At 38.1% G+C, this 17,069-nt stretch overlaps 1 protein-coding gene across 1 annotated transcript; it reads left to right on the forward strand.

Moving 5' to 3' along the window:
- The first annotated feature begins 494 nt into the window (after positions 1 to 494).
- prkacab (protein kinase, cAMP-dependent, catalytic, alpha-b) lies at positions 495 to 16,867 on the forward strand. Its single transcript, XM_079265118.1, has 11 exons — positions 495 to 735; positions 2,216 to 2,277; positions 5,695 to 5,823; positions 7,222 to 7,320; positions 10,952 to 11,034; positions 11,153 to 11,279; positions 14,074 to 14,169; positions 14,467 to 14,589; positions 16,148 to 16,207; positions 16,302 to 16,406; positions 16,670 to 16,867. The coding sequence occupies exons 1-11, from the start codon at positions 690 to 692 to the stop codon at positions 16,793 to 16,795; spliced, it is 1,056 nt and encodes a 351-aa protein (XP_079121244.1). The 5' UTR covers positions 495 to 689; the 3' UTR covers positions 16,796 to 16,867.
- The last annotated feature ends 202 nt before the right edge of the window (positions 16,868 to 17,069 follow it).

A 17,069-nucleotide genomic window follows, 5' to 3' on the forward strand; every position in this document is an offset into this window, starting at 1 on the left:
TGAGGAAGTGGCCAATCCGCGTCCTGAATTGCGCTGTCAATCAACTCTAGTTATACCAAGTAGGCGGGACATTCTTTCGGCTCTAGTTCCGTCATCTCGCTCGTTTCCGAGGCTACGGGGAGGGGGGGGACGCGATGTTGATCTGGATGAATTACTGTCATTGTCGGACCCCGCCGAGGTTTAATTTTTAAAAGCTGGGCTCGGTAACGTTAACTGGGAGGATTTCACTTGAGAAAATCGCACCCCTGTCTCTGTTATCGTTGTTTGGACTGGATAGAGGAGAGGAGCCGGGGGAAGGGGTGGGGGGCCTCCATCGGCGGGGGCTGCAAGGAGGGACAGGCAAAGACTGAATCCTCCGTGTCCAGGCTAAGTGCGCTGAGCTCGGCCTCAAAGGTTCAATGAAGCCCTGACGGGCAAGATCCGTCAACGTTAGCTTACCTCTGATTGCAGTCCGGCATTGGTCACAGGTTGTGGGTGAGCGTGGGGAGAGTGAACCCGCTTTACTAAGCTGTCTCGCCTTGGCGCCGCATTAGCAGCTGTCAAGCTATTTAAGAGCAAGACCCCAGAGTTAACGCTCCGTACTGCTGGATTTAGGGAACGCCGTTCAGATTTAATCGAGATCAGACCCAGCGTGAGAAGGCTGCAGGGCGGCCAAAAAGCCACGGATCGCCCGTTGTGAGGTTATCATCATGGGCAACGCGCCCACGGCCAGAAAAGGCAGCGAGATGGAAAGCGGTGGGTACCGTCGCCTGAATGCATCACCCCTGATCAGCACCTGCTCTGTAACAACTTCACGAAGTCCAGATCCGATGTGGAACTGCGGGCTATGTTGGTTTCACACCAACATGGTTTAACACAGCGGCCTTTTTTATTTGTTAAGAGGCATTCATCTAGTCAGTATCCTTTAAAAACAATTAACGCACGCCTTGTAAGGTCGCAGAAGCCTAAATTACGCAGCTGTATTCAGGTCCCTGCGTATTACACATGTATAGATTTGAGAAAACACTGCTAATTTTGGCTTAACTGTTTGCGATATTATAGTGAAGCAAGACGTGGTGCTAAGATGGTTTTGTGAGGTGCTAAACAGCGAACAACAATTGTGAGCGCCAGCAATAACTACTGGGATCCTCACTTACACTTGTACACATATCTTGGCAAGATCGCAACAAGCTGTTTCAGATATTTCCTGGACACATTGTCCCTATTGCTCTTTGGGAAGATGACAATTGGCACTGCTTGCAAACTTGCAGTAACTTTTGTTTGGTTTGATCTCTTATTCTCTAATATCAGTTGTTGCGCACCTGGTGTGCAACAATAATCGTGCACATAAAGTGTGGTTATGCCAGGTGCAGGGTCGTAATTTAATTGCACTTTTGTATGTTAACCCACTGGAAAAAGCAAGGGATTAAAATCTGCATGGATAAATATCTGTGCTTTACTTATCCTGAATATTGCTTACTTATGTTGATTTAGTAGAAATAGGCTACTATTGTTATGTGTCGGTGTGCGCTGCAAAGAGACAAGTAACCAAATTAAGGAGACTAGATTGACATTAAAAGTGTATGACGTGCACAAACTGTTTCGACCCATATTCATCTGAATATCTGCGTCTGTAGAGGAAAATTTGAAATGTGTATTTGGTCAGACTTTACATTTGTATCAATTATGTTGTTTTGCTCCGTGACCCTTCATGCACTCTGAGGAGTCAGTTCTGTTGGTAATATTGGGACTCAGTTCTTGTTTAAAAACATGTATGGAATTACAGTATTTACTAATAATATGTAGTGAATTATTTTAGTATCCATTTTTTTTTTTATAGGTATTGACATAAATTCATTGGGGAGTTATAGTGTGGAACATTCAGGTTAACCTTAAGACTTAAACATGCATAATAATAAATTGGCATAGCCTATTTGGAAACCGGCTGGCTCTACTTTGCTTGGAACTCTTTATGGTTGCCCCATTGTGTGCCTGTCAACACAAATGATCACTAAAGGGAATCTATGATTCTAGACAAAAATAAATCTTCAAATGATAGTAAAATGGGATCTAGTTGAACTCACACCTTCACTTTTTTTTTTTTTTTTTAAACTTGAAAATGTATTCGTGATTTCTTTTTAATTTTAATTTTCTTTCTTTTACTCTCTGTACTCAAATTCAGTAGTGATGCATTCTAGAGTAACTTGAGTGTTTTTTGTTTGTTTTTCTTTTGCAGTCAAAGAGTTCCTTGCTAAAGCCAAAGAGGATTTCCTCAAAAAGTGGGAGAATCCTGCACAGGTCAGTGGGATTTCAATTACAAAGGAATTAGATAAACTATAAAATCATTCTATTGAACCCTTTCCCCCCGACACAAAAGTATGTTGATCAAATTTAGGATCAACTCTCTCAGGTGTTATTTACTCATTTACATCAAGGATTTTAACAAATTAAGTGTGCAAAAAAAATGGACATTTTTCCTGTTTAAATGATTTAAGTTTTGCTCAATAAAATGAGTGAAATCAAGTTTTTCTTTTGTGAATTTTAATATTCCTACTGCAAGATAACAGCATTGCATTTTTTTTTTTTTATTTCTGTGACAATAGTCTTGCATTGTACAGTACAGGACTTCGCTATTATGTAAATTGTTGCATTATACATTTGTATAAAAAAGTCAAGCCAGTCAACTCAAAATTTCATGTATTAAGATATTGTGAAAAAAAAATCTTCTAGTTGTTATTGTGGCTCAAAATGAGGGTAAATATCCCCATCAGATTAACAACACAATGTATTACATCATTATTCATTTAACAATAACTAAGCCAACTCCCGAAATGGTGTGTGGGAAAAAAAAACTAAGTAAACCTTTTTACTTTCATATGAATTTACAACAAATTGCAATTAATCAAAAGCATGTGAATAATGGATCATAAGCAGGTGTGAACACCTCCTATAAAAGTTGAAACATTGCCAGTTTGCTGGTCTGGGGAATTCAGGTGTGAAAACAGCATGCCAAGGAAAAAAGACGTAATTAGTGGTCCTAGAGGACAGTCCATCAATTTTTAAAACCTTTTTTCAACAATTTGGATCTCATAATTTTACAGTGAGAAGGATTATTTACATTCCAGACAGCTGCCAATCTTCCCCGGAATAGGCCTCTCAAGAAGTTTTTCTCAAGGTCAGACTGTGCAGTGGACAGATGTTAAAGTTCAAGATGGTACAGTTTGAAGAAAAAAAAACTGAGCAACTATGGTTTGTCTGGAAGATGCCAGGAGAAAACGTCAAAGGAGTGCAGCTTCGCTTCGCAAAGTTGCATCAAAGCACATCGAGCTATGTCTTTTCCACAGATTAGTGGTGATGTTTGGCTGTAATGTAGAACACCATGTTTGATGACAAACAAAACAGCAATCAACAAATTCACCTCATTCGATGCAAAACACATAATTCCCAATATTAATTAAAAATGTGTAATAAATGATTTTCAGGCATATAAAAAAAGCAAGTTTGGGTATTTTGCAAATGCCTTTTAAAGTCCACACACAAATATCAAAACACTTGCAAATATGCACTTAAATCCTTACACTTTCAGTCACTTGGACACGTAAATAACCTCACACGTAAATAACACATTACCTACTGCACAAGCGCAAACATTTTGCACATAGATTTTGACCCTCAACATCATAGATGCGATTATTTTTATGTTAAAAAATACTCCTGTGCGTGCAAAACATTTAATGTGTGTCCATGCATCGCCTGACATTTGTGTACATGTGTGATTTAGATACTCCTCTCATATGTTTAAACTCTTCACAGTTCCACAAATGTAGGATGCAGTTAAGTGCTGTTAGAAAGTTAGGTTGTCTTTATTTTGCTTTTTAAATTCTTTAGTTATTTTAAAATGGGAAGTAGGGCTGTGACGATATTCTTTCGTCCCGATTTGATTAAATTCCGATTTTTTGGGTGCCAATTAGATTTAAATTGCGATTCTTACAATTCTTTGATATTGCTGATTTTTGTAGATTAAAAACAAAATAAATGTATAAAACTTTTTTTTGCTCATCATTCTTCTTGATTTCAATGAGGAAAAAAACAACACAGTAGCCAGACCATCATTCTGCTGCTCTAATGTCCAAGAAGACAAGTTAAACGATCAATAAAAACAATAAAAATGACAAAAATTTTTACAATGGACTATTTTCATTTAGTTGGAAAAAAAAATCGATTTTCTTTTTTTTTTTTTTTTTTTAACAAAAAATCAATTTTAAAATTGTGAAGCAAAAGAAATCCCAATTTTAGATTATTCGATTTGATTTTCCCACCCCTAGTGGGAAGACATTTTCTATAACAGAACAATCAATCCTTGATTATAAAAGACAGGTGGATGGGTTGATAGATTATGTATTACATATTTAAATAAGATCATAATGAACTGGTTTAAAATGATTGTCTGTATAGGCGCCATAGTTGTGAATTGGCACTACACAAGTAAAGCTGAACTGAAATGAAAATTTAATTTGAAACTGTTTTGAATCTAATTTCTTTCCTAATCATGCCATCATTGTGGTGTTGGGGAAAAGGATTGGGCTTGTTTTGCAGCCACAGGACCTGGACACGGTTCAGTCAAAGTGTTGGTGAATCAAATTTGAGGCCATTTGTCCAACAGCTAAAATTTAGGCTGAATTTGGATCATTTAATGATGACAATAATCCCAAGCACAGCAACATGCACATAGCATGTCCAAGTCTGAGTCAGGTGTATTCCAGCAGGGAAACTTGGAAAACCTGCACAATACCAGCTGTCAAGGACCAGGATTAAGGATCCCTGACTTAAAGGAATACCCACAAACCAGAGAACTGCTTCAACAGCAGAATGAGTGACAGAAAATAATTAGTTCAAGCCGCCACTGTAAACACTGGTTCTTCAAGCGACTAAATCACGGGCAGAACTTCACTTTTCACACACTTCTTCTGTGTTTTGGTTTAGTCTTTGGTAAATGAATGAAAACAGTGTAATAATTAATCTCATCTGAGATACTGTAAACCTAATTTTATAACCTGGTAAGGACAAAAAAGATTTTCTTTTATATTGTTTACTTACATGACTGTATATTTACATCTTATTACATACACATCTTTTGTTTCTGGTTGAAATGTGTGCATAAGTTTCTGTTCGACATTTTTATTGTGATGTAGCAGCAAAACATTAGCACCTTCCACACTGCAGCCATAGACACGAGTGTAAAGACCATTCAGTTATAATCTAATTAAAATGGCTCCAAAAAACTTTTTACTGACTTCTAATATTGTTAAAAGTTATGCATCGATCAGTTACAGGAGACCTTTGATTATGACTAATCGAGCTATGAAAAGAAACTGATTTTCTTATGTAGACATCGTGCAGATCTCAGTCAGGTATGTTCTACACATTTTACATTACAGTATTAAATATCAATTTATTCTACAGTAATTTTCTGAAGTGTGTGTTTAGTTCTCTGTTACACGCTGCGAACAGGTTGTCAGAGATCACGTGTCACTTTTTTATCTAGATGGCATTCAGATTTTTTCTTTTACAGTCTGCATAATGCAGCATCAGTAAAAATATAATGACAACTGAATATGAGTCTAACATGGAAACAGATTTTCACTTCTCTCAGCACAACCCCCACCATCCTATTTTCACAATAATGTGCTAACCACTTTTGTGTCGTGTGTTCAGAACACTGCTTGCCTGGAGCAGTTTGAGAGGTTGAAAACCCTGGGCACAGGTTCATTTGGCCGTGTTATGCTGGTGAAGCACAGAGAAACGGGACAGCATTATGCCATGAAGATCCTCAATAAGCAGAAGGTTAGTGTGGGCCAGGAGTCATCGGGGTCACACAGAGGGTATGATGGGTGCTTTAGTCTGCAGACAGTGATGGTTAATGATCCTTACTGGAAGTTGATTGAAAATAGAAATATAATTTATGTGACGCCATTCATGAAAAACTCACGTCTTTTGTGAAAGCAGCGAAGGGGCCTGGAGCTGTTTAGTAGAAACTCAAATATTCTGCAGGTGCAAGCTTTATCAGAGTCTTTTTGTGCTGGCATCACCCAGACTGCTTGCCTTTATGTAAATTACAACAAGTAAGATAATTACGAGCAGAACGGTGGCTGCTCCTCAAGAAAGACCCACTAGATTGTTTCTAAGAAAGACCTCAAGAAAGACCCACTAGATTGTTTCTAGATGAACTGAGGAAAAATAATTCACTACTAAAAAACATGTCAGGGGAAGTTCAGGGAATGAATTTTAAGAAATATTTATTAAGTTGTCAAAACAGCAGAACTTAATGTTTGTGATGTGGTTAAAGAGTTCAGATATATGAGTGGGACTGTTTCCCCTCCCAAAGTCAGAATCCAGTAAATACAGAAGGACAAAGCATTTATGTGGAAAGTGTTGTCTGGATAGGTCAAACTCTCCTTCGCATTGATAAATAAAGGTCGTTGTTGCCAAATATATATTTACAAGAAAACCTTTGGTCACACCTGAAATCGTATTTTTAAAAAGAAAAAGTGGCAACCTTCTCGACTCTCTGTGTTTTGATTGTAGAGCCTCGCAGGTGATGAATGTGCATTGAAATTGGTTGCATTTACACCACAACACAAATATGGAGTCTTTTCATATGACTCCAGAAACATGAAGGGGCTCCATACAATTAGAGTTTCTAAAATACAGCTCATACTGATTCCAAGTCAATTCAGTTTTCTTAACCGCTTAGTCGAATTCAAGGTCATGGAAAGCCGAAGCTAATCCCTGCAGTCGTTGGGCGAGAGTCAGGGTACCTTCTGGACTGGTCGCTAGTCATTAGTTTTCGATATTATCATAAGCATTCCCATTTATTAAAGACCAAAAGAAGTATCACAAGATAACCAAATTTTTTTTTTTTTTGTTATCATTACTATAGCTTTTTTTTTTTTTTTTTCCTTAGCTCTCTTTTTGAGATGAAAATGGTATTTTACACATATTTATAAGGACAAAAAAGCAGAATTTCTTTACACCATATCAAAGATATGTAGTTTTCTTTCTCTGTGTCAACCCAGAGGCAGTCAGAATTTTATGTGTATGCCACAGTCAGATGACAAAGTCATACTTATATTAAGGCTTTAATACTGAATTTCAATTTTACAACTCATTATGTGATGAAGTAAATAATAATGTGGTTTTTTTTTTTGCTTTTTTTCTTTCATATCTCTTTGTTCTTTCCAGGTGGTAAAGCTCAAGCAGATAGAGCACACTCTGAACGAGAAGAGGATTCTTCAGGCTGTCAGCTTCCCTTTTCTTGTGCGATTAGAGTACTCATTTAAGGTATCGAGAACTTTGAAGTCGTCTGTCTGTGTCTGCTTGTGTGTTGACAGTAAGCATCAACCTATTAAACTGGTTTTAGTCTAAATCCCATAAGTTGCTCCTTTTTCTTGGGTAGCAACTTATATCTTACATTTGTTTAGCCACTCATCTGGACCACTTTGGGCCATTTGGATGGTTACATGACCACAACTCGTTGATCTCCAAAAGTAATCCTCAAGAATGAAACATGCAGAGATGGAACCAATGTGATTGATTGGATTGGGCCCTAATGTTTCATTTGCACAATTGTGAAGGTTATCCACTGAAAACGGCATTACGCCCAGTTGCATCCATGATAACAATGGATTTTTGAAGGGGCTCTGGTCATACAATGTGTATGGCTCATGAGATTAACTTTGGCATTACCTTAATATATGTGGCATTTCAAAAGACTCAAGATGTCTTTGTGGTTATAATGTTAGAGAAAATCTGCCGTTGTTGTTTCTGTCACAATGTGTTATAAGCTGTTGTAGCGTAAGCTGAGAATAGCTGGACTTCTGTTCAGCTTCAGTTTGAACCTGATAAAATGCAGATTCAAGATTAAATAAAATCAGAGATGTCATTGTAACCAAATTATAAAAAGCTATGGAAAGCAGGACAGTTTTATGTCAGCTTGGTCAAAGACTTGTTGACCTGTTAAATTCTAGTCATCTCTGGTCCCTGGTGATGATATTTTGGATCAGTTTAGTTGCATTTGAACTTTAGTGGTCGTCATTTTCTGGAAACAGGTGAAAACATACTTGCTGAAATGTGAGCTTTAGTTACAGAAACCACTCTATTAATACTCATCAAACAACCCCTTTACAAAGATACCTCCTCTGCCGCATTATGTTGTTATAAGTGCAAAGGATATTTCTAGTCTGATAGAGATGCTATCAACAAATATACAACTGTATTCAGGAAATTGTTATGACTTGTCTACCTTTTTGGTGCCTTTCAACTGGAAACTACACTCAAAGGCAGGAGGAGTGTTTAGCACTGAATACACACGTTTACTGCTTACTGGTGGAAGTGGTGATATTCTTGAAACAATAACTTTTAAGTGTGGCCAGATGGATCAGCATCAAACCAGGATGTATTGCGCAATATGTTATGGATTTTCAACCATGCATAATAAGGATAAGGGTAATTAGATGACATGAAGGTGGTGTATAAGTCATATTAATATTAGATAAAATGCAATTGTTTGCTTTAAAGGAGTAACAGTTACTATTGTAAACGGGTTATAGTATTTTATATATTATGTCCTTTGAGCAGTTTCCTTGCTGAGTATGTCTGACTGAAACGTAGTAATATTTGGTATAAATGGACCATAATAAGACAGTTGTAAAATAATACTGAATCTGAAAGTTTATCTATTGGCTTGTTTATTTTCAACAATCACTTCTGTTTCAGTGTGTGAGGGAAATTTCTGGCTTCTCTATCGCTAACTTTTTTGGTTTTTTGCTTAATTTAAGTGCTATTTTGCTGCTTGTTGCTGTTTGGAATTATGCTGATGAGAGTTTTATCAGTAAAACTATTGGTACAAAATGCAGATAACCTGAAAAAGGCAAATGCGTTGGAGGGCAGAGGAGACTTGCAGATGTAGTGATTATCATCTGTAAATTTGTCATTCATTCAAAGATCACAAATAGTCAATAGATTAGGACAACATGAATACATTTTAATAACTGACATGTAAACTGAGTGGACCTAGTGACTCTTAAGGACTTTTCATGCCACAGGCAACACAGAGGGCTTTACAAGATAAAAATCAAGTCATGACTAGAAAAGCACTCGGAGAACGCAAACCTGTACCAAGGACCGCAGTTGTTCCCATATTGTAATAATATCTTCTCTTCCTATGATGAAAATGCCAAAGGCCCCATATTTTTGTCATATTCTGGATCATAGAATCCGGAATGGTTCCTTTATCTGGATCAGGCTTCAATATATTCTACAATGTGTTGGAAGCTCGTCCTGTATTTTTTTTTCCAAGTGCTCCGACCATTTTTGTTGGAGTTACTTGCACAAATGTTGAAAATGGTTCGATCTCACAGTGTTAAACAATCCTTTAAAAGATTTCTGGATCCAAACGGTGATCCAGATCGCCACAAAAATTAAGCCAGTTCTTCATTTTCACATTTCCAATAACTCCTGAAAATGTAATGAAAATCTGTCCATAACGTTTTATCTTGTACACAAACAGATAAACACCCGTAAAACCATAACCTCCTTGGCGGAGGTAAAAATAAACAGTCATGCACAAAAAGTTGATAGCTAGACACTTAAAAACAATTTAAAAAAAAAAAAAACAGACTTAGGCTGTCTTCCATACACTCATACACAAGGACAGACAGCTACCCAGCTCCCATGCAGGCTGGGGTCCGCCCCACAGCTGTGAAGCTGCAGTGACGGACCCGTGCCACCCAAACAGGAGCAGTCACCATGGCAACAGCCCTCAGACCAAACAGGCAGGGCTCCCATCATGTTTTCTCCATAAGGAAAACACTGGCGTTAAAAACAAAAGTTAAGTAACCGTAAGAAAAAGTAAGAAGAAATAAGAGCAACAACAATAAAAATGATCTCACAGTAGATAATGTGCTAAAAAGAAGAAGTTAAATAACATAAAATTAAAATAGATAAATGAATAAATTAAAATTTGGTTAAATGCTAAGCTAAAAAGGTGGATCTTAAGCCTCTTTGAAATCAATTTAGATGAGGCTAAGCTCATTGTCAATGTTCTACAGTGAAATCAGCTCTGTTTGCAGTTTGAGCTGTCGATGGTGGGAGTTTGGATCTGCACTGGCTGCACGGTGGCACAGTGGTTAGCACTGTGGCCTCACAGCAAGAAGGTCACTGGTTTGATCCTTGGCTGGGGAGGGGTTTGGTCAGTGGCCTTTCTGTGTGGAGTGTGCATGTTCTCCCCGTGTATGCGTGGGTTCTCCGGGTACTCCGGGTCGCCCTGCGATGGACTGGCGAGCTGTCCAGGGTGTACCCTGCCTGTCGCCCAAAGCCAGCCGGGATAGGCTCCAGCTTCCCCGCAACCCTGAATTGGAATAAGCGGTTCAGAAAATGAATGAATGAATGGATCTGCACCAACTAACCTTATGTCCTTACTCATGTTAAGCTGTTTAGATGCACCTGGATGTCCAGGGATTGCATATCGTTAATTCCTTAAAATAAAACTGTTAATCTGCGCCCAGAGAAGATTTAGTGGCATCACAAAGCAACTCCACTTAGTTGGAATGCAAGTTTTCAGTGTGTAAAATTTAGGGCTATGTAGTCACAAAAATGCTATATAATGTTCATGACATTCCCATGAAGTTGTCTTTTCAGGCTTTTGTGGACATAGTAGTTTGGAAATTCATGGGAGATACTTGGTTGCAGTTCGTGCCTCTAGATGTCTCCTTAACATTCACCTGAACTTTTGTTATAATGTGGATATTAGTAAAGAAGATCTCCTTAAATGAAATTCAGTTCTAGTGAGAGTTAAAATTTCCGTCCCTCATCGATTTTTATCCACATCATCCAGTCACCAATCTTGTCTGTATGGATTCATATGCACACATATGTCACTGAGTCTTCCTACTATTTTTCTTCCTTTCCCCAGGACAACACTTACCTCTACATGGTGATGGAGTATGTACCAGGCGGAGAGATGTTCTCTCATCTACGACGAATTGGTAGATTTAGGTGGGTGCCTTCATGCAGTGATGTTTACAGATGTTTGAAGAAGCAAATAAAAGATTTGGGAAAGGGAAACTGTTCTGTTTACTACTCTCTGTTCCCCGCTGTCTGTGTCTGTTTACAGCGAACCACATGCTCGGTTCTACGCTGCTCAGATCGTTTTGACCTTTGAGTATCTGCACGCTTTGGACCTGATCTACAGAGACTTGAAACCTGAAAACCTGCTCATAGACCAACAGGGTTACATACAGGTAATTAATGATTAGGTTGTCAATCTTCCACTAATATAGATGCTGCAATTAAATCTTTTTTTTCCCAAAACATAGAAACACCATTGCTCTTAGAAAAATATTTTATGACAGCTCCTTGTGTGCTTTTATTATTCTTTTATGAGGTTTTGGTTAAGAAAGAATACGTTTACTGATTGATTTCTAACTTGTGATATACTTTTGTGGATTTATCAAATAAAGGTAGTTCAAATAGAATAAAATCACATAAAAAAGGTAAAAATCTCACCTTTTTAACAACTAAACTCTTTACAAGTACAGCTCAGCCTCTCTCTAAGATCGATGGGGAATTTAATACAAAAAATTAAAACAAACATGAGAATTTTGGGTTTAATTAACGTCAGAAATTCATATATATATATATTGTGCTGCACACTGAGCCACATTGTGAATTTATTTTTTAAAAAAAGGAAAAAAAAAAAAGACCTGTAATATAAAAATGCTGTCATTGATGCAGTCTAATTTAATTTCAGTCTTTTACAACTGTGAAAACTGTCCATGATGATCTCTTTAGACATTTTGTATGAATGAATGAATGTATGAATGAATGAATTAGTTTATTATCTGGCTGCTAATAATAAGGTGATTGTGCAGCAGGTACATCTGTAAGGCATGTGAGAACAGTTCAGTTTGCTTTTTGAGAAGTAACACCAGCTGTTGTAATTGCTATTCAAATAGATTAAAATCAAATCTAAAAGATATTCAAATCAAAAGAAAGGCAAAAAAATTAAAAAGCCGCACTTATTTACTGATTTGCCTGACTCATTGAAACACTTGATTAGATGGATGTGAATAATAATATTCACATCATCTGATAAAATTTGACAAGTTTGATGCACACTCATATACTTTGTGAGGAAGAAGGAAACATTTACATTTTGGACTTTAATAAGTACAAATATTTAGCATAATGTTAACTTTTTAATAAGCAGTGGGAAAGGGCTTTTGGAGCCTCACCAGGCCCACTAAGAGGACTGATTGGTCGGGAAGGCAGTGCTTTTGCACATATTGATTTCATATCAAAAACTGAAGTGCTCTGGAGCAGGTTCGGTTTCCATGGTAACACAGTTATAAGAAATGAGCCAGCTTCATGACACTGAAAGTCCACAGTTTGAATTGAAGATAACTCAGCAAGCCACTGATCGTACTTCATGGTTCAGGCTTACACTGGAATTTTAAAAATATGTAAAGTATATAACTTCAAATAAGACATGTAGTTCCTGAATGAGACACCCTGATTTGTGAAAGGGTAGGTTCTAGCACACTGGGACGAGCCCATAATATGGCCACTGTCCATTCACATCTGCGCTCAGCATTTGAAATCACTTTTATGCCCACTTTTACCAGTACATATGAGTCATTCTTACACAGTCTACTTGTGTAAGATTTAAAAGTGGTTAAGGCCTGTCTTGCCACTACTTTATCAACAACAGATCATTAGCCGGCCGCTAGCATCATGCGTTCACCTCTTTCAGCTGTGAAGTAGATTTATCACAGGTGGCTTTTCCCCTTTTTTTTATTCTATGGATCTGTTGACAATATCAGCATATCAAGAGATTTGTGGTGGGATGGCAGTGACTCAGCAGGTAGAGCTGGTTGTCCTCTGGCCTGGTGGTCCATTAGCCTGAATGGCAGCAGTACAAGCCCCCCAAAAGGCCCGTTGTTTCAAACATATCAGTGTATCTCATGATGGTTTTAAGTGGGCCACCTGTCAATAAGCACGTCTCTTCAAACATGTGTTTTTGTTGCATCCGTGTAGTGAGAACTGGAAAATATCCAGCAGAAGCCAAAAAGAAAAGACTCTGAAAGCTTTTCTCTGAGAAACATGGTTCAGTTCTCCTTTCAGCTAACATTGACACAAGTTTAGGCTCCAATCCATTTATAAACATAAAGATGACTTTGAATACTTTGGCAAGTACAAGATTTAGGTCTGAATGTCTCTGAAATTATGTTTTTGTTGGAACAGTGAAAGAAACTCATACTTTTTTGTTGTTGTTTCATGTGTTTATAATTCCCTACATGTTGTGTACTTATCTTGTACATATCATGGTGCACTCTCATGTCAACATGTGATGTGGGTGTCTGTGGGGGTCTCCAATGTGTAGTGCTGGAGATACTTGCTGCCTCAGGAACTAGCAGAGACAGGTTTGACTTTATATGTCTGATTATCTATTTTGATGTTTGACAGATTTTGACTTAGGAAGCAATCATGAGGGTTTTCAAATAATCAACATAAAATTGATGGTTGAATTCAGTGACATTGTAGATTTTGTCTGAAGGCGCATTACCTCCTATGTTTCACCCCAGGATTGTCTTCGGCTGTAAAAACTCAGTATCCATCAGTCTGCAGTAAGTCTTCACTGTTTTTTATACGAGCGGCAGAAAATGCAGTTAACCGCATCGTTCTCTGTTTGTGGTGAGATGGACTGGCAGGCATGTATCGGAGCTCCCACCACAGCAGAAGTGTTTTTGCCATAGACTGACACATACCGGCAGAGCTGGCTCCCCACCACCACTCTGTGGTGGAGCACAGATGTGGAGGTGAATTGGGTGAGCCTGAACTGCAACTCTTCGATTCTGCTTCATTTTCACAGATTACAGCACCCTCTTGTGGTCAACTGTGAAATAACACCTCCGATTCTCATCCTGCTCTGCATCTTCCTTTCCTCTCTGACTGTCACGTGGTTTAATGCAGCAACCACCTTGAAAAGTTTCTCTGTTGATTTATCTTTTGATATCTCTTCTATGTTTCTGTCAGGTTACAGATTTTGGCTTTGCCAAACGTGTAAAGGGCCGGACCTGGACACTGTGTGGCACCCCAGAATATCTGGCCCCAGAGATTATCCTCAGCAAGGTGAGCCAGCATTGTTGCTTACACCTGTGCGAATTTGTGTAAACAGGGTAAATTAATTCTTCTTCTTCAAAGTTAAAAATGCAAATAAAATACATAAAATAAAATGAATTATGTTGGGAAGATTTGTTCAAATGCCCAAGTGTTTTAAAATCTTAAAGTGGATTCAGTTTAATTCAGTTTTTGTTTATTTGGAGGAAGATTGAAACAAACCATCTCAGAACATGCAAGCTAGTGAGGCCAAGGTAATTTTAGTTTGAGTAATGTGTAATGTGTTTTTCTTCCTGCCCATCAATCCAGGGATATAATAAGGCAGTGGACTGGTGGGCACTGGGTGTACTGGTCTATGAGATGGCGGCAGGGTATCCACCTTTCTTTGCTGATCAGCCTATTCAGATCTATGAAAAGATCGTATCAGGGAAGGTGAGTTTGAATGTGAATCATAGTATTCAGCATTTTTTGTTATATATCAACAAAAATTTTAATTTTCTCCCAGATGGCCCTTTCAGTTTTTATGTAAGCACACATCTGTATTGTGAGGTCAGTTTCAATGATCCGTTTACTAAACACAGACCTGCTACACCTCTCTTCTGTGTCCTCAATTATTTTGAGTTTATCGAGACTTACTCCATTGTTTGTCAGAGGTTCACACATACAGAAAACGAGTAATCCATGTCTTCTCTTATATTGTTTTGTTTAATTTAGTTTTTTAACTTATTCAGACTTGATGCAACTTCTGTGTGATTTGACTTTTTAGCCCTAAAATGACATGAATGTTGCTTCCTTATTTGCAAGAGACGAATTTACTAATTCATGGTAGAGTAGGAGATCCTGCAGAAAACACTTCCAAATGGCTGTTGAGTTTGATAGACATATCACCATCCAGTCACGGTTAAAATGATTGGCTGAGTTTTTTTTCTGTCCGGTCTTTTAATTTCTTTATTTTCTCATATAGGATCTATATGATACAGGTCCTCAGACAGTCATTTATAATTAAAGCTGAAGGTTTAACCTTCCAAATAATCTTTATTTCCATTTTTCAGTTTCTTCACAGCCTGAGAAGTAGGAGGTCATAATGAAAAAATTGCAGATTTAATAATTAGCCATCAGTCTGAAAGGGTTAGGTGATAATTTCTGCTCTAATTTTAGAAAAGTCAAGTCTTTTTTTTAAACTTAAAACTGAGTAGAGGTTTATTATAAATGGGGGGAGGGGTAATAAAAAGATAAAAATTTGTTCTGGTAAAAACATCATAATACAGGTGCCTTATATGAACTTCTAGTATAAGGACCCCCCCTTATCCACAAGCCAGTGAGTTTTATATCGCCGTGGCCTCAGAGGCCGTTCAGGAAATAAACTTCTGGTCCAAAATCAGCAACTTTATGCTTCAAAGTTTCAGCCAATCACCCCGACAGACAAACGCTCAATTAGAAAAAGTTTCTGCTTGTATGAAACAAAGATTGTTTCAATAATCTGAGGTTTGTTTGGTGGGAAAAAGTCAGACGGTCAACCTAAACAACACTGGACGACTTATTCATGGGAGCATCAAAATGACCTGTTTACCTGCCAGTGGAACTGGGTGATCAAACAAAGTTACAGGAAGAATAAAAAAAAAAAAAAAGTTAAATACTTCCATTTATGGGTATTTTTATAGAAGCAAACAATAAAACTTGTAGTGATATGGACAAATACCACACCAGATAGCCTATTATGGACCAAATTATGTAGACTGAGGAAACAACAATTACCATTAAACTCAACTAATATTGTTTAGAGGACAATTCAAATGACCTACTATTGTTCTGCCCAAAACTAAATGATAAGACATGTAGATGAGGTTCAGCTTACTAACAAACACCAGACTTCCGCATTTAGAACCAGTATTTATATGTTTTACCTCTGCTGAACCAACAAACCCTGAAACTCAGACGAAGATGATCGTGTGTGGACTTGGTGGTATAACTGCTTCTAACTTGCCTTTAGGTGCGTTTCCCATCTCACTTCAGTTCAGACCTGAAGGATCTCCTGAGGAACCTGTTACAGGTGAGAGCAGATATCCCAGGCTCTCTGATGCTGAAGTGTAATTTAGTTTGTTTTGAATGACAGAATGAGAAAAATGATTTGTTCTTTTCCACAGGTGGATCTCACAAAACGTTATGGTAACCTTAAAAACGGAGTCAATGACATCAAGGGACACAAGTGGTTTGCAACAACTGACTGGATTGCCATCTACCAGAAAAAGGTACGCATGCGTTTATGTAATGCAGCAAAGACTTCGATGTATCCTTGTTCCAACACACCTGGCTTTCATTAAATGGATCCAATGAAGTTCTGCACAATGACTGATTAGTTTGAGTCAGGTGTGTTGGAGCAGGGATACGTGAAAAACCTGCAAGATTGTGACCCTTAGGGACCGGAGCTGGACACCTCTGGTGTAATGTGTTTTGTATGTACCTCTGCATCTGCAGGGCTTCATGTTTATACAGGGTGTTTATTTATTTTTAGGTGGAAGCTCCCTTTGTCCCAAAGTTCAAAGGTCCAGGCGACACCAGCAACTTTGACGACTATGAAGAGGAGGAGATTCGTGTCTCTTTCACTGAGAAATGTGCCAAGGAATTTGCTGAATTCTAGGGTTAGAGCGCTAGAGCAGAAGAAAGAAGGCGGTAGGGAGAGTCAAAGATAGGCTGGTCAAGTGGGAGACGCGAGGAGAAGAGTATGGTCTCCAGTCAAAACACAAGCACCAGCTACAAAAATTGGAAAAATGTGATAGGGATGGGGTGGGGGTGGGGTGGGGGGGGTGGACTGATTACCAGCAGTGTTGCCTTTTTTGTTGCATTTCTGTCTTATTTTATTTATAATTCTGTCTTATTTATGAATCCCTTTATAATGAGGCTGTGTTTTATGG

This window comes from Telmatherina bonti (genome assembly GCF_933228915.1).
Source record: "Telmatherina bonti genome assembly, chromosome: 3".
NCBI lineage: Eukaryota > Metazoa > Chordata > Actinopteri > Atheriniformes > Telmatherinidae > Telmatherina > Telmatherina bonti.

Bases quoted from the DNA above. Each gene is read 5' to 3' on its own strand.
- prkacab (XM_079265118.1), top strand. From the start codon at position 690: ATGGGCAACGCGCCCACGGCCAGAAAAGGCAGCGAGATGGAAAGCG. The intron at 11,035-11,152 runs GTGGGTGCCTTC...GTCTGTTTACAG, and splicing joins CGACGAATTGGTAGATTTAG to CGAACCACATGCTCGGTTCT. The intron at 16,407-16,669 runs GTACGCATGCGT...ATTTATTTTTAG, and splicing joins TTGCCATCTACCAGAAAAAG to GTGGAAGCTCCCTTTGTCCC.